The 24066-nt window shown below is 52.0% G+C and overlaps 1 protein-coding gene across 1 annotated transcript; it reads left to right on the forward strand.

The window, feature by feature from the left end:
• The first annotated feature begins 374 nt into the window (after positions 1-374).
• Positions 375-23878, forward strand: SLC16A2 (solute carrier family 16 member 2). The gene is made up of 6 exons (XM_085230598.1): positions 375-804; positions 15312-15456; positions 18232-18694; positions 19035-19178; positions 19513-19741; positions 20220-23878. Exons 1-6 carry the CDS (start codon positions 390-392, stop codon positions 20438-20440), a joined length of 1617 nt encoding a protein of 538 aa, XP_085086724.1. The 5' UTR covers positions 375-389; the 3' UTR covers positions 20441-23878.
• The last annotated feature ends 188 nt before the right edge of the window (positions 23879-24066 follow it).

Here is a 24066-nt window from a genome sequence, read left to right on the forward strand (position 1 = left end):
GGGGCCACAAATAAAAGCTCTCGGCGTTGCAGCCCCCACCCACCGAGCCCCGAGTCCAGTCAGGCCACGCTCCTAGCTCAACCGTCACCTGTACAACCCCGGCCCCCTGCAGTCCTCCCTTCCCGGGCCGGGGCTCCGCGGGGCTCGGGGTAGGGCCCTGCGGAGGCGGTGCCGGTGGGGGCCCGCCCCGGGGCCGCTCCCGCCGCAGGATGCGGCTGCGGAGGGCGATGCGGGGCGGCGGGGGCCGGCGCTGAGCCCCGGCGGATCGAGGAGGGGGGCGGCCGGGGAAGCGCCGCCCGCTCCGAGGGGGAAGGGGGTGGTCCGGGAGGAGAGGGGCCCGGGGAGGGTGGGGGGAGCCCCGGGCGGCAGGTAGGGGCCGGGGCCGCGCGATGGAGGAGGAGGAGGATGGAGGCGGCGGAGGGGAGGCGGGGAGTGAGTCTGCGGCAGGAGGGGGCGGGCGGGGGGGGGTGGCGGGCATGTGGGACCGGCTGCGGGGCAGTCGGGCGGCGGGCGGCGGCCGGAGCGCGGCCGCGATGGCGCAGCGCGGGGCGGAGGGCGGCGAGCGGGGGCCGGCGGAGGAGGGCGGGGAGGGAGAGCCCCGGACCGGGGCCGAGCGGGGGCCGAGCGGGGCCGCCGCGCCCTTCCAGCCTCCCGAGGGCGGCTTCGGCTGGGTCGTGGTCTTTGCCGCCGCCTGGTGCAATGGCTCCATCTTCGGCATCCACAATTCCTTCGGGATCATCTACACCATGCTGCAGAGCGACCTGGGCGAGGGCAAGAAGGACCCCACGCTGGAGTTTAAAACAGGTACGGGTCCCCTCCGGCCCTCCCCGGCCCCTCCCGGCCCCGAGTGGAGCCGGACCTCTCCCTGCCCCCCCGGCCCCGAGCTCGTCCCTATATTTATCCGCCGCAGTATCATGTGTTGTTCCTAAGCTGCGATGTACTCAATTAAAAGTAATTCATCCGAAAAGCATGCCCGGAGCTTGTCCTGCCCGCTACCTCTTGGTGCAGGGAGAGCGATACCGGATCAGCCCGTGGAGTTCATGTGGTTCTTATGTGATTCTCGCTTCCCGCCGTGGGTGTCTGGCTGGCTGTCCCTCTGTCCTGGCTCTGGGATCCACAGGCAGGGTGAACATCTGCCCTGCAGCCACGTTGCCTTGAAGCTGCTTTCCTGGGCAGGCATAAGGCCACAGACAGTGCCTACCTGCACATATGAGTAGAAGCCGGGGACCCAGCCATCGGGGCTGTGTTGCATTGACAGGAGAAGGGACATTTCACTGCACAGTGAGGGGACCCCAGCCCTGGGGTGGCAGTCAGGGTCCCTGATGTGCCAGAGGCCCAACCTTCATGAGGTCATTTCCATCCTGACACCCATGGCCCACCTCACTTGTAACTCATGGTCAAGCTCTTGGTGTAGGGCAAAACCCAGTGATTTTGTTGTCCCTCTGCATGGGACACAGGACTGGGGCTGGTAGGGAGCTCAGAGCCCACTTTGGGGACCGCTGGTGGCCAAGCTGTCCCCAGTCCTTATGAGAAGACAGAGGTGATCCCAGCCCAAAGGCACCACCTGAGAATGGGGAATTACCCCTGCGATGCTGTCACCGGAGAAACAGAAGTGACAGTGTCACGGCAGTGTGCAGGGCGCGTGTGGCTGGGGTAATTACAGTGATTGATGGGCTGTGCATGTGTGAGATCCTGGGCAGCTCATCGCTGAGCTGGCTGCTTCCTGCTTGCCATGATCCTATCTGCAGAGCCTAAGGCAGAGCTGGGAACATAGAAGCAGTAACAAAAGAAATTGAATAACACAAGCCCTGGTGGTTTCAAGACTACATGCCCAAGACGGAGTTTGGAGGAGACAGCATCTGTCTCTCACTCCCAAGACATATTTATCTGTGGCTGTGACCGCACAGAGGCCTCGAAAAAGAAAGGTGTGTGGGTGTGTGAGGTGAGCCGGGGTGGGGAATTACGCTGCCTGGGTGATGGATCTGCGTTCCAGCCTGGTCATCCAGCAGAGGGGCTATTGAGAGCCACAACGTGGGGATGAGTCTGGTATCAGCGGGCTGTGGGTTTTGGGGTGAATGCTGGGGGCTGTGGGATGTGGTGTGGGGCCCTCAACCCTTCCTCCCCTGGTTTCCTCACTGCTCCTGCTTGGGGTTGCATAATTTCCCTGCGGCGGTCGTTTGTGTGCAAACGTAATCTGGAAAATATCGGAGCTCCTTCATGAGTGTGAATTGATACTGCCTTCCTGAATCCATCCGTCCATGCCCCAGTGTCCTTCTGCTTTTCATGGCTGGCAGCGGCAGCCGAACGCTGGGATCCCCTTGTCTTGTGCAGATGTGATGGGAACACGCAGTCCATCCTGCCCTAATACCTGACACAGCCCTAGGGCTCCGCACCCTGGCTCCCATCCCCATGCCCGGGGAGGTGGACTCATGTTGGAGGGGCTCTCAGCCCAGTGCTGAGCACGGCCACGGCCGTTGAGGCATCCCTTTAAAAATAGGGTTCTGTTTATGCTGAAGCGGGTACTGGTCTGAGCCAAACAATAGCCGCCCAGCGCACAGCTATAATTATCAAGGTTTATTTCTTGTTTGCACTGGTCACATTTTCTCGCGTTTGATCTTGAGAAACGCAGGATCCACGGAGTTCAAATTTCGGGTCAGGCTTTGAAAACAAACCCTCTCCCAACAATGCATTGAATGCATACGCTGCTTTGTTTGGAGAAATATACTGCGAGGCGGCCGTCAACAAGCAGCGCTGCGCTCGCTGCCGGGACCACCGCCGTCCCCTCGCAGCGTGGGGCCCAGCCGGGACTTCAGCACGGCACACTCTGTGCTTTTGGGTTTGTTTGCTTTTGGGGGGAGGCAGAGATTGGCGGGGGGATCACTGTCACTGGGATAAATATAAAAAAAAAGGCATGTGAGCGCTCAGCCAGAGCAACTTGTCCTGCTCTGCCGAGGTGCTGAGTGACAGCCGAGCGTGGCTGCTGGACCGCATCGATTTTTCCCCCGATATTCTTATTTATCTTCTTCTTCCCCCCTTTTCTGCTCTTTGTCAATACACTAGGTACAGATTAACTCTCTTTGCTTAATATTTAATGTTTCCATTGCTCAAAATGGGAGCTGAGTGCACCCAGAAGAATGACCCCAGGAGCTGCTCTGCTTGGCCACAGTCCTTCAGGCATGTCTGTGTGTCCGTCCTCCTTCTCCCTCCCCCCCCCCCCCCATCTGTCCATCAGCCTCCTCCTCCCATCCGTGCGTGGGAGCGGGAGGAGCAGCCTTCTCTTCTTGCCCAGCCCCAGTGAGTTAGCTGCGCAGCCCTCCATGCACGGGTCTCACTGTGCCAGGCTGATGGCATCTCCATAACTGGCTTTCCGTTTAATCTGAGGGGGGAAATTTCTCCTGGAACACCCATTAGGATGGGTGAGCTTAGCTGGAAAGGGCTGTTTGTAACCCAACACCGTAACGGGGCGGGGAGGCTTGCTGAAGGAGTGACTCTGATTCTTGACAAAATAAAGCGTTTCAGTACAACCGACACGAGGAGAGCCTGAGGGGAGCAGCTAGCATGGCTCCCCCCGGGGCTGGAGTGTGGGCCCCCTCATGAGGGAAACCCCAGGCAGAGCAAATCACAGGAGGTAATTCCTGGAAACAATCCCAATCCATTTCAGCAGTGCCCAGAGGTTGGAAGGGAGCGGCAGCCACAGAGCTGCACTGTGCTCAGCCTCCAGCATCCTCCCGTGGTACCCGCTTTGAGCTCCCACCTTCCTACTCAAACCTGCAGGATTTGGCACTTTCATTCACTGCTGGCTCCTCTTCTCACCCTGCACAGCCAACAAGTCTCGTGAGCTTCTGTGTTGCTGCCCAGGTTTCCAAATCAAACTGGGGTCCCCAAACCTTACCTGCATCCTCCAGCAGTCAGCCAAGGGGATGCTTTGAATGCTTTCAAGGATAGAGGCTTCACAGCTTCTCTGGACAACCTTGTTCCCAAAGCGGCACCTCCTTGAACCCAGTGTTGTGGGCTCACTGCCCTCGAGTGCTCCCCACCTGTTCCACAGCACCTGCACTCACACTGTGCAACATTTGTGCTCACTACTCTTTTCTCCTTCTCTTCCTAGAAGGATCGTTCCCATTCCCTGTCCCCAGGGAAGGCAATGCTCCTTTGGCAGCGTGTGCCGGGCTGCTCATTGCCGGCACCGTGGGAGCTCGGTTCACTCCGGGCTATTTCCTTGCATCCACCCCAAGATAGTTGGGGCGGTTGCAAAAGCCCCATGACGCGCACTCAGCATTGCTGCAACACGCTTTGCATCTGTGAGCGATGAAAATCTCTCCCCCAGCACCTCGCACAACAGGTCCTGCCGGCTGCTGGGCATGGGCTGCGGGCAGAGGGCTGTCCCACTCCAGCCTCCCCGCTCATTTTGGGATTTGGGGTTTATTTATCACCCGATGCATGATTTAGGGTGAGAAGCTGGGTGAAGCCCTTCTGTCCTCCATCCCTTTGCAGGGTGTGCCCGGACACCCACAGGTCATGGCCATACGCTGGGTGTTTATCCCAGTGCAGCTCATTTAGGGCAGCAGTCTCCTGGGCACACATGGGACCAGCAGATTGCTGCAGACTGCACTGCCTGTGACTGATGCTGGTGCTTGGGACTTGCTGAGGTTTACCTGCTGCAGTGCTGTGAGGGGACTCTGGCATGAGCCCCCACCAGTCCCTGGGTCCAGTGGGGACAAGGCACATGGAGTCCAGCAAGTGGCATCCCCCAAATCCCCTTTCTTTGGCCACCTTGCATCAGGCACCAAAACAAAGCTTTTGTTTCAGGCTCTTGGCCTTAATCCCCACTCCTGCAGCTCCTGCGCACAGATGGGAGGTGAAATCCTGCCTCTCGGGGGATATTGCGTGAGTGTGTGTGTGTGTTTGTACTTGCCAGCCGTCTCAGGGTGCAGTGGTGCTGGAACCTGGCGAGGAGCAACTTGTACACAACAGCAGCTCCAGTGCATCCTCAGCACCAAGTCCAGCGGAGCGAATTGCCCATGATTAAAGATTGGTACTAATTATATAATGGGCACACACGTGCCAACACCCAAACACACTCCCCTTAGGATTTCCCAGCTGGGGAGCGCTGCACCCTGCAGCCCTGCCCCTGGGTGGCCATTGGCCCTGCAGTGGTGACAGTGGCATTTGGTGGCCGATGGTTCCGTGGCACCACAGACACTGGGCAGAGCACTCTCTTCCCAGTATGATCTACCGGTCAGCAACTCTGCTTACGGCACGGTTTAGAACTAGATGAATTTTGAGGCCCCTTCCAATCTAAGCCATTCTATGATTTCCTACTTAGAAAACTCCAAACCCAAAAGCTGCTTTCTGGCCTCCTGCTTGAGGCAGCAGGGAGTACCAGGGCAGTGCTCCGTGGCAAAGAGGCAATGTCAAGGCGTTCTTGGTCATGAGCCAGCTATTAATCTGCGTATTTTAGCAAAAACACATTTATTTCTTGAGGTTTGTGCACACAATGGAAGCAGGGAGTGCTGGGGTGGGGGCTGCAGGGGATTAGCTCGCTGTAAGCTGGGCATGCCAAGCTCCCGGCCCAGGGAGAGCTTAATTAAAGTTGAAGGAGAAGTGTTTCCAAGAAAATAATACAGGGTATTTAAATGGGATATTTTTGTTCTGGGCCCAGAATGTCTCCTTTCCCTCTCGGTGTTAGCTTTAATAAAACAAAATGAGATCTCCAAGAAAAACAAATTGGAGCTCTTTTAAAAGGCGCTGCGGAGATAAAAATCAGTAACACTGTTGCTGGTAACACCTTGGGTTATTAAAACGGAAAGAATGCTAACGATGCGATTTGCATCAGCCTTTTTTGTGGCTGCGCCCCGGCGGCACCCGGCCGCCCGGCCAGGAGGTCTGCAACCTGCCCGCGGCAGGGGCACTCGGCCCAGCTGAGGCAAATGAAAATAGAAAAAGAGAAAAAACAGCGAGACTTAGGATACAAGTTGCTCCAAACCTAAAGTCTGAATTGGAATCAATCGTTGAATTGTTGAGGTTGAAAAAGACCACTAAGATTGTAAAGTCCAGTTGTTGAGATCATCAAGTCCAACTTTTGTCCAATGGTCCAAGCAGTTCACTGGCATTTGACCTTTTTGGAAGGTAAAAAAGGGCTCTTTTGGAGGTGATGAATGTGTGGATGAAAATCCCCAGCTTTGCTTTTCCTGGTATGCAAGATGCCGGGGCTTGGCTCCTCTGCAATAAACACCACGATTGTGCTGATGCAGCTGGATGTGCTGAGTCCCTCACTAAGCCTGCTGCCCTGGCACCATGCCCTGCCTGCTCGCGGACCCTCCTCGCCTTTTTATCATAGAATCATAGACTCATAGAATGGTTAGGGTTGGAAGGAACCTTTAAGATCATCCAGTTCCAACCCCGTGCTATAGGCAGGGACACCTTCCTCTAGACCAGGTTGTTGAAAGCTCCTTCCAGCCTGGCCTTCAGGGTGAGAGCACCCACAACCTCACTGGGCAACCTGTTTCAGTGTCACCCCTCTCACAGTAAAGAATTTCTTCCTCACATCTTGTATAAATCTATCTTCTTCCAGTTTAAGGCCTTTTCCCCTCACCCTGTCACTGCCTGCCTTATAAAAAGTCCCTCCCCAGCTTTTCTGTAGGCCCCCTTCAGCGACTGGCAGGTCGCTAAAAGGTCTTCTCCCAGCTGCAGAGCCCCAGCTCTCTCAGCCTGTCCTCACAGGGGAGGTGCTCCAGCCCTCTGATAATCTTCATGACCCTCCTCCGGTCCCGCTCCAACAGTTCAATGCCTTTCTTGTATTGGGGATCTCAGAACCCTTCATTTGGCTTTCAAATGCCCAGTGTGGTAAAGCAACAACCAAGTTGGCCACTCAGCAGTACTGGCCAGCACTGCCATCAGATAAGGTAATTACAACTCTATCACTTAATTGTGGCATGTAATAATAGCAGAGTGTTACTGAGATATGGTGCTGCCAAATATCAGACACACTGGGTGGTTTGATTGTTATTTTTGCAAAATAAACTCAGCGGAGCCCTGTGCTTCTGGAGGTGTTGGGGTTTTCTGGGATCCCTGCTCCATTCCTGTTGCCCTTGAGCCAAGATGGGCATCACCTACTGTGTTCTCCAGACCACAGATTTTCCATTTTCAGACAAATGTCTACCAGAGTACAAGGCACATTTTTGCCACGTTTTTGCATCTCCAGTGATGTGGTGACACAAGTTCAGGAGTCACAGCCCATCCCTGTGAACCTCCCTCATGCCTCCCCATTTCCAGTTCTGCTTGCATCTGGGCTAAATAATGTATTTTGGGAGAGGGACTTAATTAAGGGAGAATCACATGAAATTAGTGTATTGCCAAAGGCTAACAAATGGCAGTAGATTTTTAAAAAGTTATTAAACTCTACCCTGCTCCAGTTCATCAAGCAAACCATAGAGCAAACAGTCTGGAGTGTGGGTACTTCAGGTCCTGATCAGAACCCTGTGGTTGGCCATTAACCCTTTGGGGCTGAACCTCAGGCTGGATTTCAGAGCTCTCCCTCCTAGTGGCCATGCCACTGTGACCATGCCATGGTGGCCATGACATGGCATCTCCCAGGGCCACATCCATCAGTAATGCATTTCTCCCTCTCCTGCTTTGTCAGAGCATTTGAGTTCAGGAATGTGATGGAGGCTCGAAAAGCAGCCTTCTGCTCCCGTGTGTGAGCTGTGAGTTGCTGGCATTTTCCCCATTACTCAGGGCTGGTGACGAGTCAATCTCTCCATGTGCTTTCTTATGAATGAGTAAGTTTTGGCTCAGCCCCAATGGTCGAACAGGTTGAGCAAGAAGCAGCTGGTATGGGTCTATCATTGTCAATGTAGGCAGAAGGGAGGCTCTCCAGGCTCTGCAAAGCGCCCAGCCGCTCCGACCGGTCCGATTCCATGTCCTGGTGGGACCAGCAGTGGCTTGGGGGGATCCCGAGCATCGATTGGGGCTTGCTTGGGCTTCTCCATTGCCTATCCTGTGACACCTCCTGACTATCCCACCTCCTTGAAATGCTAGAACATTGTGGTCAGCTCAGAGCAAGTGCTGGATGCCTTGCAGATGGGGAGCCACATTTTGTGCTGTGCCCATGCACTCATCCGTGTCCCATGGCTTCCCTCCTTGTCCCCAGGTCCTAAGGGCATCAGCTCCATGCACATGGATGCACTTCCCTTTCCAAGGGACAGGGCATGAGTGGTCTTCTTCATGTGAGAAACTGGAAACAAGTAGCAGGAAAATGAGCCAAATGGCTGCTCAGTGACTGGCTACCACTATCATTCTCATGTCTTGACTCCTACTAGAAAAGGGGAATTTGCCCTTTGATCCTTGCGCCGACCCCAGAATACAACATTTCCCTGGGGAGGAGGTTCTCTGAGCACAGAAGTAGGATGTGCAGCTTTTAAACTCAAGCTGGAGGAGGCTCAAGCCCCCAGTGCCCTACAGAACCCTTCCTGAACCTGCTCTGTTATTTATTCTGATCAAAAAGCCCTTGATGCAGCAAAATTCTGGTGTTCCGCGCGGCTGGAGGCACACTGCTGCCCAGGCATTTGGATTCATCCAGGGTCCCTGTGTCCCTCGGCCCCGCTCTGCCCTGCAGCACTCCTTCATACTTGTGTATACGTGCGTGCACACGCGGATGCACACAGCCCTATGCACACACGTGTTCCCACAACTGGAGAACTTTCAGATGAGAGCAGGTCAGCCAAAAGTAACACCCCATTGGCAAAGGGGTCTACCCCATTCCTCTCTGAAATAAAAATAAATAATCTCTGTATTACTGTTCTTCAGTTTCCTTCAGCTATCAGATTTGCTTAGTTATGACATGCTCTATTTTTCTGAGATATCCAGGTGTTCTCAAACGTGTGCTTTAATGTAAGGGAACTCCAATGAAGAGATTAAGATCGCAGGGAACTTTTACCCCTCTCCTGGCCCCTGGGTGTGTGGTTTAACAACAACATACAGACTTGGGGATTTTTCTCTATCAATGGGCTATGAGAGCACTACACGGAGGCACTTGTTGGGGACCAGGCAGGAACTCCTGGCACAGGAGGAGGAAGCTGTGTCCCGGTGGCCACCAGCAGAGCCACATCTGACCCAGCAGCTCTGGCTCAGCTCCCAGACAGTTCATACTAAGATTCCTCTGTTTTTTTATCTATTGCTTTTAATTAGCCCTGTGGGATCCCCAGGCAGCCAGCATCACCTCATGCCACCCCACACCGGTGTGGCGATGCAGTGAGGTGCAACAGTGCCATCCAAGCCTTTGGCCATCCATGCCTTATTTCATTGGGAACAAAGCCTGTGTGCGAAACAAGCTAAAAGCCAATATGCAAAGGGCCTCCCCTTGGAAAGCCCACACAGCAGCTTCTCACACTGCATAGACTTTTGTATTTACAGCCATGGCTATAGGCTTTTGTTGAGTGGACTTTGTTGATGATGGGTTGCAACTTGGCAAGAGCCACGTGTTGCACTGGAGGAGAGGGGCAAAGGAAAATTAATTATTGATCAGCCAAAGGACATCTAATTATCAACTGGGGGAACTTGAGGCTGATGCTATGCAGGGGCTGCTCCTTTCCCATCTCTGCCCCATCCCTGCTCCTTCCCTACCCTCAGATCTCCCAGGGTTTGAAGGCTGTCAAATGCCTAACCAGGGGGTAAAAAGACCTCTGTAAGCCTATTCCAAGCCCAGTGTTTTGCCTCCATTTATTCTCCTCAGCCTCTTTGTATTCCCTTTGAAAACAGAGTGTTTTTCTCAGCATGGCTGGTTTGAGTTTGCCCCTTTGCTGGGATGCTGACAGGCGCCCCTGGGAGCTGTGCTGGGAGGGGCGCGGAGTCGAGGCTGATGGTTTCTTCTCAACATTAATGGGAAACAGAAGATCGCTCGAGAGAAATCTGGCAGAGAGGAGAGCTTTGCTGTCTCTTCCAGTCTGGAAAAAAGCACCCGGCCTCAACCCGGCCTCCCAGCAGAAAGCAAAGGATTGCCAAGCGCGGCACAAGCCGGGCTTGTGGGAGGGACAGGGAGGGCATACAGATTTCAAGGGGATGAAGCAGACAGAGACCACCCTGTCTGCAATTTGAGAGAGGTCCCACTGGCGACCATCCTCTCCCCAAGCGCATTGAGGGCTCATAATGTATCCCCATGCTGCTTGTGTCCTTGCCAATTCCTGCCTTGGTTTGTCATCCGTGCCTTGGTTTGCCATTCCATACCTCCTGGAAGTGTTGGGCTGCAGGAAGAGGTGAAGCCACGCAGCACATTCCAGGAGCTCCACCACCTGTCTTTCTGCAAGAGGCAGGCACTAGTCCCAGGCTCCCAACTCCTAGTGGCCAAGGTGGGTTCTGGAATGAGGACACATCTTTGGGTCAGAGGATGATGGAAGGCTGCAGTCTCCCAGGTGTCAGGGCCAGACATGGCTGGGAGGAGGTTAATCACAGCCAAAGCCCCATGAAGTTTGGTCAGGTCATGGTTTTTCCAAAGACTCACTATTTCAGACGTGCAGCAGCCAGTGTCCGGGGCCACGGCTGACCTGTGCCATCCGGCCAAAGTTAATCATTGCTGTTGGCTCTGGGATCTGCCTGAACTCAGAAACACGGACCTTTTCCCCATAAACACATGGTGAGGTGGCATGGGCCTGGAGGGAGTCTCAAGCTGCCAGAGAGTGCAGTCAGCTGGGAAGAGCTGAGAATCCTGACCTTAACATGAACCCTGTCCCTTATCCTAACCCTAATTCCAATCCTGACTCTGACCTGAATTCTGACCCTAACCTTAATCCTAAACCTGACCCTAACCTTAGCCCTAATTCTGCCTCTAGACCATGCTTTCCCTACTCGCTAGATGCAAAATAAATAAACCCAGGGACTCGGTTTGCTGCAGTGTGTTGATTTGGGGGACATCTGAGTGGTATCAGAGCCAGGAAGAAAATTATGTAAGAAAACAAAGATGAGAAAAGCTGGAGGAAGGGGTTCTGGCATTGGGCACCCAGCGGGGTTGTATTGGCCCTGGCACAGTGCATGTGTGTGAGCACAGCTGCACTTGCTGCTGGTGTTTCTGGTGCTGGAAAGCTTTTTTCAGCAATAAAAAGGAACCTTCTTGTCCCTCAGGTTTGTTTTGAAAAGGGGCTTAGGAACAATGAGGATTAATGAGCAGATAGAGAACGAAAGGCAGGGTTTGAGTCTCAAAATGTGTGTGCATTTCTGAGCGGGTGTTTGCGCCAAGATAAACGCTGCCAGGAATCAACATCGCACACATGAAAGGCGAATCACAGATTGGCTCTGCATGCAGGAGGAGGGCATGTGTGTTAAAATGGAACCGCTCCGGGTTCCACAGTAGCGCTGGGTAGAAGGGGCCAGGGCTGGGGAGGCGTGAAGTGATGTCTGATGGCAGCAGTGGGTGAATCATCTCACAGAAATTGTAAGCCAGGAGGAAATGCAGAGGAGAAAATCCTTCCCGGCCTGCCTGGGCAAACGGTGCTGCCCATCTGCACTGCATGTGCTGCCTACAGGTTCTGAGGATCTTCACAGAGACAGGCGCGTGGTGCTGCTGTTGGGGTGAGAGTCTCTCTAGCATCACGGCTCAGGGTGAGCACGGTGCAGAGTGAGTCTCAGTCTGCATCCTGTGCACATCCAAGGCACAGACCTCATGCAAACCCTCTGCATCGCTTCTTGTTGAACCAAACCATGGTCTGCCTCCATCCCCACTTAGCATGGCTGTGAGACAGTGACCATAGGCTGCTGTCTGTCACTTAGTGGTCACAAGACATCAAAGGACCACCATGACAAGGACACGGCGTTCATGAGGCATTGCCATGGGGCTGAGCAATCCCCTTTATTCCCAGCTTTGGACTGTTTGTGAGCTGTGCATGAAAGGAGGAAGTAGGGACAAGCTGATGAAGGAGGACTTTGTTCAGAAGCTTTGGGTACGGTACCAAGCAGGGCTTGCTAGACCCTTAATGAGCTGATCTGGCTTTGGGCTGCACGTGATGCACGGGCTGACTGTATCCCCTTGCAGCCAGAGGAGTCTTTGGTGTTGCTTTGCTGCTCTCCAGCTTCGCCACTCTCCAACTTTGCTGTGCTGCTCCTTGCCCTGTCCCTTCCTCCCACGCCCTGTGCTGGCCTCCTCAGCCATCACGGTGTGCCTGCCTTATTCCAGTCTTCTCAGCACGGGGTGTTAGCACGGGGCTATGTCTCAGGCTCATCTTTGAGCAAGCAGGGGGATGACGCAGAAGCTCTGCGGGGTAGAACAGCTGCTGTGTGTTGGCTGCAGATGCTTGGGGCTGCACTTAGCTGCCTGTGTCAGCAGGGACACTGGCTTGTTTGGGCTCCCAAAAAGGAGCCAGGGAGGCTGGGAAGGTCTTTGATGATCCTCCAAGAAATTTCAAGCATCTGAGAAAGGACACCCTCTGCAGCACATCCTCATCCCCATTCATTACCCATCCCCATTCCCTGTTCCTATCCCCATCCCGTCCCTGTCTCTCCAGCGGCCGTCCCGTCTGAGTGGGAGAAGCCGCGGGAAGCGAGGGAAGACACTTCCTCCAGCGCCGGATCTGAGCTCACCTCCTGGCCCTTGATCCCTCCCGCCTGCGGTATGTGGGTCAGCGGGGAAGCACGACCGCCAGCGACGTCCCTTCCTCTTGTCTCCCTGGAGAGGCGTTTTTAAAGGAACAAATAGGCTTGGCCCAAAGTACTGTGCAGCACGGGTTTTAGTGGTGTTTTTGTGAAAGCTGGAACAATGTACTCAGCACCGGGGGGAATTGGGACCTGCATCTAGGAGCATTATGTTTTGCCATTTGTTTCTCCCCTTGCTGTGCCTACCTTGCCCTGCTATAACATTTCCAAAATAAGGAAGGGGAAGGAGGTTGCGGTGGTCTTACTGGGAAGAAAACCATGCAAGCATGGACTAACCCAGGGTCCCTGCTTCTGTGAATACACAGACCTGGCACTCAAAGTCCCTTGGCAGGTCCTAACCTCCTGTTAGCCCTTATCTGCCATAAGGTTCCCAGCAGTGGTCCCAAGGCATTGCATCCATGGCCTGATGATGTGGGGCTGATGGGCAAATGGGGATGCTCTCTGGTTTCTGCTCCATCTAGAGCCCTGAGCAGAGCTGGGAGCAGGGATTGCCTCAGCCACGTTGCTAACCACTGCATCATCATACCTCTTGAGTACCTTCAACCATTGCCTTCTCTACCTTTGAACCCGCCACAAGTCAGCAAGTTGGCTATCTTTATTAAGTCAAAGTGGGAAGGAGCCATGTGGGGAGCTATAGCTGAGCTCTACTCTTTGTATGACCACTCTGTTTGATGGGATGCTCTCCTTGGTCAGCCTCTGCTACAGCAGAGGCAGGGGAGAGGGCTGCTCATGTCACCAGCCCCATTGTTGGCTCTTCCTGCACCCCAAGCATCTGCAGAGCTCCTTCAGCTCAAAACAAGGGGCAGGTTGCACATCCCTAAGGAGTGGGAGCCCTGCTGTCCACAGAGGTGTCCTCCAGATTCACAGCCTCCTCCAGTCCCAACATCCTCTGCAAGCCAGGTTGTTGTTCCCAGTAATTTTAATTCACTGTTGTTACCAAAACCTCTTTTTATTCATTGCTTGTGGTAAGCCTTTTCTCTGAGGTAGAGCAATTTGCCATGGGAGTCTGTTTTGTTTAGCAGCTTTAATTGGGAGCTATCTCCTCTCCCCAACCCGGAGCTGGGGATGCTGAGCACTCGGTGCTGAGTGCTGGCCAGGGCTCACTTTGATCTCAGCATGTGAGTGCACATTTTGGGTGAGAGATTGATCCTGCTTATTTGCGTGTAAATCTTGGAGCAGTTAAGATCCGAATCTGGCCCTTTAAATTTAATACACGCTTTATGCTTTTATTTCCGTGTTTCTTAAAGCAATTTCCAAAAATAACAAACTTCAAACATGACGGGGCCATCTCACATTTTACTGCCTTGGCTGCAGTAGAAGGAACAGTTCTGGAAGCACATTATCCACTTTACCGAGCCCTGCCCATCTTGGCCGCCCTCCCGCCCCTCTCCCCCACTGCAGCCTGGCCTTGGCTTTTCTCTTCTTGTGTTTGCTCCTCTCTGAATTTATTAAGGAATACTTCTGATTAAATTGGCTCCTTGAGAGCCTGCAATTAATTCTGAAGGGCCGGCTCTTCCAGAGCTTCCCTGTGTGGTCCCTGAGAGGCCAAGCTGAGGAGGTTGTTTTGCAGCAGGAATTTTCTCTTAATGGGGACCTGGCTATTTTCTCCAGCAGTCTCATGCTGCTGGAGGACCGGCTGCTGTTGGGTGCTGAGAGGCCTTGCGGAGCTCCTGCTGTAGGTACAAGGGAGATAGAAGTCAGAAAGCAGCAGGGAATGTGGCACAGGGCTTCAGGATGCACCAGGCTGTGTGCTCCAGCCCCTTCTGCCCCCTTTGACTGTTTGTCTGTCTTGTGCAGCCTGCCCCCCTTGCTCCTTCTCACTGTGGGTAGACAGAGATTTTTTCCTTTCCACATTGCTTTTTCTTGAAAGCCTGCATTTCCTCCCAAAAGCACACACCAAAACCATTAAAAAGGGAGAAGGTTGAGGGTGGAGCTGAAATAATCTCAAATAATAAAAGCTTCCTAAAGCAGACAGACAGACAGACAGACAGTGGTTTTTCCATAGGTGAGTTAAGAGGAGATATGGGCTCCTGGTCCTGACCAGGGGATGGGATGTCAGCTAGCACAGCCAGCAGCTCTCGGAAGGCAGAGAGGTATCCCCATGCACTCCTCCTTCCAGCTGCCTCCTTCCAGCCTCTGCCGCATCTCTGGTTTTCATTTCGTATTGACATCCAGTTCCCATCATGCCAACACCATGAGTTGCCTGTTGGTTTATTTAATTGCTGTTCAATTGATGTGCCTTGTTTGCTGTGTTTGGATCTGTCTTCTTGCTGGTGGGGTTAGGAGGGATGGTAAAACCATGCTGATGGAGACTGGAGCCGCCTGGAGGTTGGGAAACCCTGGCTTTGTGAGGAGGGAAGAAATGCTGTGTTCATGACACTGGATCTGGATATCCCATACCTCCAGTTGAGATATGGGACCTTTTGGCCCTAATGATGGTAGCAAAATCATAGAATCATTAAGGTTGGAGAAGACTACTAAGATCATCTAGTCCATCCATCAACCCATCAAGGTTCTTGTGGTACACTGGCTGGACATGTGGGGTTAACAAGTCGTGTGATGGGACTGCCTCTGCCCAGACTGCCTTCAGCACTGAGGTTGGTTCTTGTTTTGTTCAGTGCCCTAACCCCATTCAGTCATAGCCCTGACCTTTCTTCATTCTCTCTCCCTAGCGTGGGTTGGCTCCTTGGCCATGGGCATGATTTTCTTCTGCTCTCCCATTGTGAGCATCTTCACTGACCGCATCGGCTGCAGGACCACAGCAGCCTTGGGAGCTGCCATCGCCTTCATCGGGCTCCTCTCCAGCTCCTTCACCAAGTAAGGATAAAAGTCTGGGGCAGACGGGGGTGTTCAGCCTGGATAAACTACAGCCCACATCCCTCTCCAAGCTGCAGTTTTGTCCTTAACAAGCATGAGCTTTACTCAAGCGTGGGGCTTGCTGCACGTTTCCCCAGGCAGGTGCTCTTTAATGTGCGTTTTGATGGTAGCTCTACCCAATGTGATGTGATAGACTTTCTAACCCAATGCATTTCCATCTCGGTGAGAGCAAAAAGAGGTCGCCCCCACTGTCCTTTACTCACAGCTCTTTGCATGTTGTCTCAAAGGCACTGCATCCTCCAGAGTGTCATTTGCCTCAGTTTGTCTGAATAAAAATTTTGCTGTGGGTTGGGTTTCAGTTCCAATCAATATTGTTTTAATTAGAATGCTGCAAGAAGTGGTTTTTCAAGCAAAAACTTGCTGGTTTCATAGAGGGCGTGCCTGGCGTGCTCCCACCCTGGGGTGCCTTGTTGGGAACCGTGGCCCCCTGCATCTGTAGTTGCCCTGTCACCATGCAGAAGGGTAGGGCAACAGGGACATCTCCCTGGAAATTGAGGACTCTCAGGGTCATGGGGCTGGGGATGCCTCTGTCATTGGATTTGGCACAAAGGGCTGGGTTCATATCAACCACCATGCTTTAGGAAGAGAGAAATCTTGCTGTGTGAGGTATTTTGTGGTTGTACTGGAATTGCTAAGTCACATCTTGAAACAATGGTGAAAAACCTGGTGGGAAAACAGGGCCAACCCAAGGGAGCTCAGGGGCATGCAATGTACCTGAGTGACCAGAAGGGGTGGAGCCAGGATCCACCACTTCCCAAACCTCATTTAAGGGTTGGCAGTGGAGGCAAGGGTATCTTGTTGGAGTTTCCTGCATACTTGAGGCCTTCTGAAGGCAAGCATCTTCTTTCCTTTATTTCTGTGCCCATGGCTGTTGTATTTGAGCAAACCTCCACTTGCTACACCTAGGACCTTGCTATTACTGCTGCATTTTCTGTTGTGTTACAGAGCTGAGCTTTGAATTCCATCCCTTCTGCTTCTCCCTCCCCTCTGCATTTTCTGCCTCTGAAGCTCTGCCAGCAGGGCTGAGCCAGGGCTCTTCCCCTGGGGAGCATCAGTGAGGGGCAGCCACTGGAGGGGCATTTCCTCCTCACAGTAGAGCTTGTTACCTATGGGCACTTTGTTACCCACTGGGACCTTATTATCCTTGGGAGGCTTCCTTGTCCTGACCCACAGGAGACCTTATCCAAAAGGACTTGTTATCCGTGGGAGAGCTCCGTGTTCCAGGAGGATGTGGACTTCTGGAATACCTCCTCTTCCAAACAGATTCATTATCCGTGGGAGAACCTCATTCTTCATAGGAGACTCCCTTGTCTCAGGGAGATTGTACTCTGTTCCTATCAGGGAGCAGCTGGTTGCTTTCCCAGACAGCAGGGTGGCAAATCCTGACTAAGCAGTGAAGCTGGAAGGAGTCCTAGCTTTGGTGATGTCCCACAAGGATGTCTTAGTGCTGATGGAGAGCAGATGGGAACAGAGACATTTGTCTCCCTTTATCCCACATATCAGCTTAGCTGTGGCACCAAGGCTGGTGTAACCCAGCTGAGGTGGCCAGGGCTGGAGAGTGTGCGGTCAGAACTGTCCTGCTGCCTACTGACTCCAGGATGTGTTTCTGATGTGGAGTTGCCCCGACGTAGCTGAAAATTGCCTTTCAAGACAGCAGTTTGTCTTGTAGCCCCTGGGCACAGCTTTCATGTTCCCTGTCCTGCTTGGCTTGCTAAAGAGAAGAGTTTGTCATGGAAGAAATGATGTGCTTGTAAACATTTGCTCAGTTTTGAACTGTTCTGTTAGATCTGATCTGCTTTTTATTTGCTCTGTGAGCAGTACTCAGCATTTCACATGAGCAGTTCTGAGTGTTGGAGAGAAGACCCCGTTGGTGCAGCATTGCTTGCCCAGACCTATCTATTGCAGTGTCTTCCAATGCAGCATTTTGTGGCAGACTTTTGCAAGTGAATGTATTACACAGGGATGAAATAATACTCCATCTGGAGTGAACAGAAGGGTGTTATGCACTCCTTTACTTCAGCTAAGGCAGGAGCTGGGTTTCTTTGGGAAAACCAGGCTGGCCTTGGGAAGAAACTCCTTCCAAAGGCTCTCAGACTTCCTGCTGTTCTGTAGGGCAGCCGCATCGCTCCCTGCTTGAGCACAGACACCTCTGTAAGGTATAAATGAGATCTATTAACCATCTAATTGAAGCTCCCAGAGGAGCTTAAAGGAGAACATAATTAAGGAGCCTGGAGCCTGGGCAGAAATGTGATGTTCTCTCCCTAAGTGCCTAATAACTGAGGTTGGTGCCTTCTGCTTTGAAATACTGGGTGCAGAATGTTTTCAATTAGTTGTTTCAGTGCAAAGAAAGGGGGGAAAAAAAAAAAAAAAGACTTGTAACTAAAAATAACACCCTTTGCCTACCTTAGAAAACTGCTTGCAGTATTTAAAAACCACTCACTCAAGCCTGCTTCCCAAGGCACGCAGGTTGGTGCTACCTCCTCCTCCTTGCAGAAAGCACTCTCCAGACAGTCTTCATTTTCCTGGAGGTTTAACATGCCAGCTGTGGATTGAGGATAATCCCTGCCTTGGCTGGGGAATAAGCTCCTCGAGGCCAGGCTGACTATGTGGGGTATGCTTGCCCTTAGGCTCAACACAAGGGTTTGCAGGGCAGCAGGTGAGACAGCTTCCTTGCCTCCACATATTGTGACCATCTCAATGTCTTCCTCCCACTAGGTCTCTGGAAGTTCGCTATTTCACATATGGCATCCTCTTTGGCTGTGGCAGCTCCTTTGCCTTTCAGCCCTCGCTGGTCATCCTTGGTCACTATTTCAAGCGTCGCCTTGGCCTGGCCAATGGCATCGTGGCCGGCAGCAGCTGCCTCATCTCCGTGCCGCTGCCCTTCTTCCTGAAGATGGTGGGAAAGGCCATCGGGCTGGCGCATACATTCCAAGTGCTCAGTGCCTTAATGCTCATCCAGATCTTCTTGTCGCTGACATATCGGCCCCTCCTGCCACCCTCCTGTGACTCTCAGCATGATGGGCAGGACAAACTGGGCAGCCGGAGTATGCGGCAGCAGTGCTGGGCCCAGATGCGCAAGTATTTCAACTTGAGGGTTTTCCGGAGAAAGACCTATCGAATTTGGGCCTTTGGGATTGCTACAGCTGTCCTGGGGTATTTTGTACCATACATGCACCTGGTAAGAGCTTTGACTAGGGGTGGAGATGCAAAGGCAAAAGTGGGCAGGAGGAGGGAAACAGCAGGGACTGAGCCATCAAAAGCTTCAAAACTAAGAAACTGCCTTGTGAATGGGACTAGAGGAGGGGAAAAGCAGTTGGTAATGCTCCCACATGTTCTCTGTTTTGGGGATGAGCATCAATGGTGGGCAGGGAGGGGGCTGCAGGGTGTGAGGCGGGTGGAGGTGATGTGACCATGTAGTGTAAACATGGGTATCACACAACCAACCCCAAATCCAGGAGCTCACTGCTGAAGTGAATTAATTGTGGATTCATGTCCTTATGTCCTTCCCTCCATTCTAGGTGAAATATGTGGAGAAGGAATTTAAAGAAACCAAAAAAGACTGGATTCTCCCAGTCTGTCTTGGAGGCATGTCTGGGCTGGGGCGCTTGATTTCAGGCCGCATTGGGGACTGCATACCTGGGCTGAAGAAGATTTACCTGCAGGTAATCATGGTGCCTGCTCTACTTGGCTGCCCTTGGGTGGCCCATATTCCCTGCCAACAGCTTGTCACTCCTTCCAGTGGGACACTTGGTGGATATTCTGTCCCTGGGCCTTGTAGCTTTGCTTGTGTGATCAGATGACTCTGGCTTTGCTGGTCCTCATCATGTCTGCAAAGCTAAGAAAACACAAAGCCCGTTACTTGCTCCTCTTGGTGCTCCATGCTTGGGGACCTCCCCATTCCTGCCCAGCAGAGATACCCTCAAGTGACCAGAGGGATGGAGCAGAATGGCTTCCTGCTGCCTCTCCCCAACGACATGCCTGCTTTTGTCTCCCCAGGTTGCATCCTTTGTTCTGTTCGGCATCATGTGCATGATGATCCCGCAGTGCCGAGGGTTTGAGGGCGTCATCGTCATCTGCCTCTTCCTCGGCCTTTGCGATGGCTGCTTCACCACCATTATGGCCCCCATTGCCTTTGAGCTGGTGGGGCCCATGCAAGCGTCCCAGGCCATAGGGTACCTGATGGGGCTGATGGCTGTGCCCATGACTGCGGGCACACCAATTGCAGGTTGGTGACACTGTGGTGCTGCACCTGGATCCTGCTCTTGGGAAGGAGCAGATGCTTATGGCTGCTGTCACTGACGGTGGTGTTTTGGCATAGGAGCTTTTGGACTTTCTGGCTTATTGTGTTTTGTGGGGTTTGCATGCAGTATCTCTGTGCTTTTCTCCATGCCAAGGAAAGTAGGGGACAGAGAAAGGGACGCAAGAACAAAGTGACCACATTAACTGATTGCAGTTGGAATCTGAGCTAAAAATTGTCTGGGAATGATTCATTGCCAGAAGGGAATTCCTAGAATTAGGGAAATCTAATGTGGGCTGTACAGAGCATCCTGCATCAGAAGGATTTTCCAGAGCCGATAAATGGCAATGTGTTATTTTTGAAGGGTGCTTACTCAGCCTGCATTGGAGACTGTTTGGCATGTGTCTGATTTTTCTCCTGTCCTGGTTAAATAAGCAGGATAACCACCATTGCTCTTCTCTTCCAGGATACTTCAATGATTATTTTCAGAATTACCATGCTGGTTTTTACTTCGCTGGAGTGCCTCCCATCATCGGCGGCTTGGTGCTCTCCGTCGTCCCGCTGGTGCATCAGAGGATGCTGCAGAAGCAGCGCTTGGATTCTGGCAAGGACAAGATGCTGAGCCCTGAGGCAGTGGTGAATGGCGAGCTACTGCCGGGCTGTCCTGCCTCTGAAGCACACATGTGATGTGCCAAGTGCACAGTTGCCACCAGCATCCTCCACAGCCCAAGCACAGGCCCTTTTCTAGCCAGACTGTAATTCTCAATGATTTCAGATGCACTACATTTGTAAAGGACAAGAAATAGTTCTTCTAGTTGAAGGCTTTTAACTAGCAGAAACACTTCTTCTTGGGACAGTTTCAATTTTCAAGCCGCCTTTTTTTTCCTCTAACCATTTTTCTAAGGAGAATTCTCATCAGGATTCAAACTTGATTATCTCCCCAGTTTTCTATATGTCACAACAGAGGTTTACAGATAATAAATGTGTTTTTAAAGGAGGTCATAGGTGGAGGCTTGTTGTCCCTTCCAGATGCCCTGTCCCCTCTGGTGTGCTATGTCTGGGCAGCACAGTCCCTTCCGCAGGGGACACAGCTTTGGAGGAGGAATGGGCAGCAGGACCTGCTTTGAGCTGTTTCTCTCCTTTTCCACTGCATTTACTCATGGGGTTGATGAAAGTATCCTGCAAAATCTACCATAAAAGCACAGGGGGAGACAGGCAAATTTCTAGGCACCTCTCACCTCCACGTTCGGTGCCTGAAGACTGTGAAGCCCTGAGCAGTGAAACCCACAGTAGGATGGATACAGGAGGCATGGGAATTAGGAATAGCTCAGGAGAGGGCAAGGACTGAAGGTGGCTTCCATCCTGCCTGTGGAATTGTCATCCATCGGATTTTTCTCCCCATCGCCTGCTGTTAGAAACAGGAGCCTTGTAAAAAGCTCTGCATCCTGCATGTCCCTCTGGCCTTTTTGTTTTTTAATTCGCATTGGCTAGTGCATTGTAAGGTCTTGTGGTCTGTGCTTCTGTTCCTTTTGTCCCTGTGCAAGCTGGAGAATATACTGGTGTGTTGTGATGTGTCTGTTCCTCTAAGCAAGGCGTCTGTTTCACTTCCCCTCCTTTGGCTTTTCTGAGTCTGCTTCTGCCTTTCTGCAGTGTCATCTACCACAAAATCTTTGTTCTGACCATAGTGCCCCATGAGGCAAGCTCATGACGGATTTGAATGGTAGAAACATCTCCTTTTGCCCAGAAATAGAAGGGGTGCTGCCTCAAACTCTGAAATCTTTGCAGATTTCCACGTGCCTTAAGTGCTTTGCTTGCTCATAGAGGCCTTTCCATGGGAGCTCAATGCTGCACTGGCATGGGAGCAGCGCTTGATCAGATGGAAGTCCTGCCTGACTCAGCATCCCTGAAGGGTTGGTCTTTTTATCTGCTTATTATTGGAGCCTCTTAATATTGAAGGCGCTTAGCTCCGTGTCTTGTCACCCTGCCCAACTTCAGTGGAAGCGGTACATCTCATACCATCCTAGCTCAAAAACTGTCAACAGCCTCCCCAACCTGCTGTGAGCTTTGTCCAGTTAGGGTCATGACTTTGATCAACATGAAGTCAAAACAAGCCATCGGTCAAGGCAGGAAAGGCAATGAAAGGTACAGTCTGCATGCACAATTGGAAGAGCAAAGTCTGCCATGATGGTAGGAAGCTGTGCACAATGGAGACAGTTTTGATGCTGGCTGCTAGCTGTTGTGCATCTAGCTTTTCTCTTGAGTGTCCTGGCCCAGTGCACCCCAGCCTCCTCTGGGCAGGTGAGGCAACACTAGGGAGAAAAACCTGCCTTGTGCTCCTCTGTAATGAAAAACCCCAGCTTCGCCCAGTGAGGTGCACTCGTTGCTTCAGGCAGCCACATGGCCTTATGCAAGCGTGCATCAAGTGCAGGACGTGCCCCGGCAGCACTGGCTGGGACTGCCTTCCTAAATCTTTAGCTTCAGGGTGTTCCAAAGTGAGTTGTTGTCTTCTTTTTTTTTTTTCCCCTCTTATTTTCATGGCTGGGTGAAACGCCAGATTTAACCCCTCTTGCTCTGGTAGGGAATGATGCTCCTGTGGCATCTCATGAAACTTTGGGCAGTCCCTGCCCAGGCTCTGGTTGGCCACAGTGGAGCCTTCCAGCCTTTACTTCTCACAACTTCCATGGCTTTCTTGTGCATCTGTACCCAGCAGAGGTTTGTTTGGGGGTTACCTTGGATATTTCAGCTTCCAGAGTTTTCACGCTGGCAGAGTTCACTTCTCCTTGTCCAGCTGGCTGGAGGAAATGGGGCTGCACTGGAAAGCCTCAGCACATTTGCCAACTCTTTTGGATGCTTTCTTCCCAAAGCCAGCTGCCCTTTAGCACCATGTACTCAGCAAGGGCTGCTGGTGCCTGGCCTGCTCCCTCATGCAGAGGCATTGGCTGCGTGTTTGCTGGCTGGGAGCAGAGATGCACACCGGACTTTGCTCTAGGGTTATCGCCGTGCTTTTGCTGGCTCCCCCTATACAATTTTTTTTATTTTTTTGTGGTTTATTTTTGTTTTTGTTTTGTTTTGTTTTTGCAAACATTGCAATACCCTTAGCACTACATCAAGGACTTGCCTTGCTCCGGATGCCCCCATTCTCACCCGTCCCACGAAGCAAAGCCCAACCCCGGTGCTGTGTCCACTTGCCCCAGTGGACATTTTGGTGACCTGCAGGATGTGGGCTTGATGTCTGGACTAACAGCAATGTGGCTCCTGACTTTGTTTACAGCATCCCAATCAAGGCCTGCAAAACAAATCACCTCTGAGCGTGGGCAGCAGGCTCAGTAGGTCTCTCTGAGCCGAGGCAGCGAACCGCTCTGTCCCACCTTCATCGCCCCTGCAGGGCACGGGCCTCCTCAAGAGAGTCAGTGCAACTCCTGAGTGCCTCTTCCAGTCCCAAAATCTCCTTCCATGACATCTGTCCTCAAACCTCTTCGTTGCTGACCTTCCAGCTCTGGCTGCCAAGAGCAGCGTGGTTGCGAGGCACACTGTGAGCAATTAGTGTCTGTTTTGCTAAGGAATTAAGCTTTTGTTGTTGTTTTTTGTGTATGTAGTGAGGCATGGCATGTAAGATGATCTGTTTCCCAGAGGAAGTTTTCAGGTAGCCAAACATTTATGTTCAAAGGGGAAGATGTCTGAGCTGAGCCACATATGAGCACCAAGGTGGAGGCTTGAGTTTTGGGGTAATTAACAAGACATTAGGGTCTGTGGCTGAGAGCAGGTGCATAATTCAGTGCAGAATTCAGGCCCATAGCAATGCTTTGGGTCATGCTTTGGCTTTAAATGAGTATTTAAGGCACAGCTGGGAAGGGTGGAAGAGCTGCACCTCGCAGAACTGGCCTAATAGGAGCTTGTAAGATGTAGGTGAAGAAATTGGTAAAACTGAACTCTTACAATTTTCCTTTTTATTTTTTCTTTTTTTGATATCTGTTCCTTGTAAGTGATTTATATTCCCTTAAAATTTTGTATCTTAAAGTAAAGTGTTTGAATGTGTGTCTTAAAAGTATGACCCGTCCTTTCAAAATGTGAATTTCTGATTGTTGATATATAAAAAAAAAAAGTTAAAAAAAAAAACAAACAAAACCATCCCATATTAGCACTTCTTTTGTAATGAATGTTTTATGAATGTTAAAAAAAAAAAAAAAGAAAAAAAAGCATAGAATAAAACCAGTTTAAAAAGGAAGGGGGGTTGTGGTTTCCTGAAGAAATACATCCCAGCTGGGTACCCAAAGCTGTGTCAGAGCACCAGGCCAGAAAAGGGTGACTGTGCA

This window comes from Meleagris gallopavo, chromosome 9 (assembly GCF_905368555.1).
Source record: "Meleagris gallopavo chromosome 9, MGAL_WU_HG_1.1, whole genome shotgun sequence".
Classification (NCBI taxonomy): domain Eukaryota; kingdom Metazoa; phylum Chordata; class Aves; order Galliformes; family Phasianidae; genus Meleagris; species Meleagris gallopavo.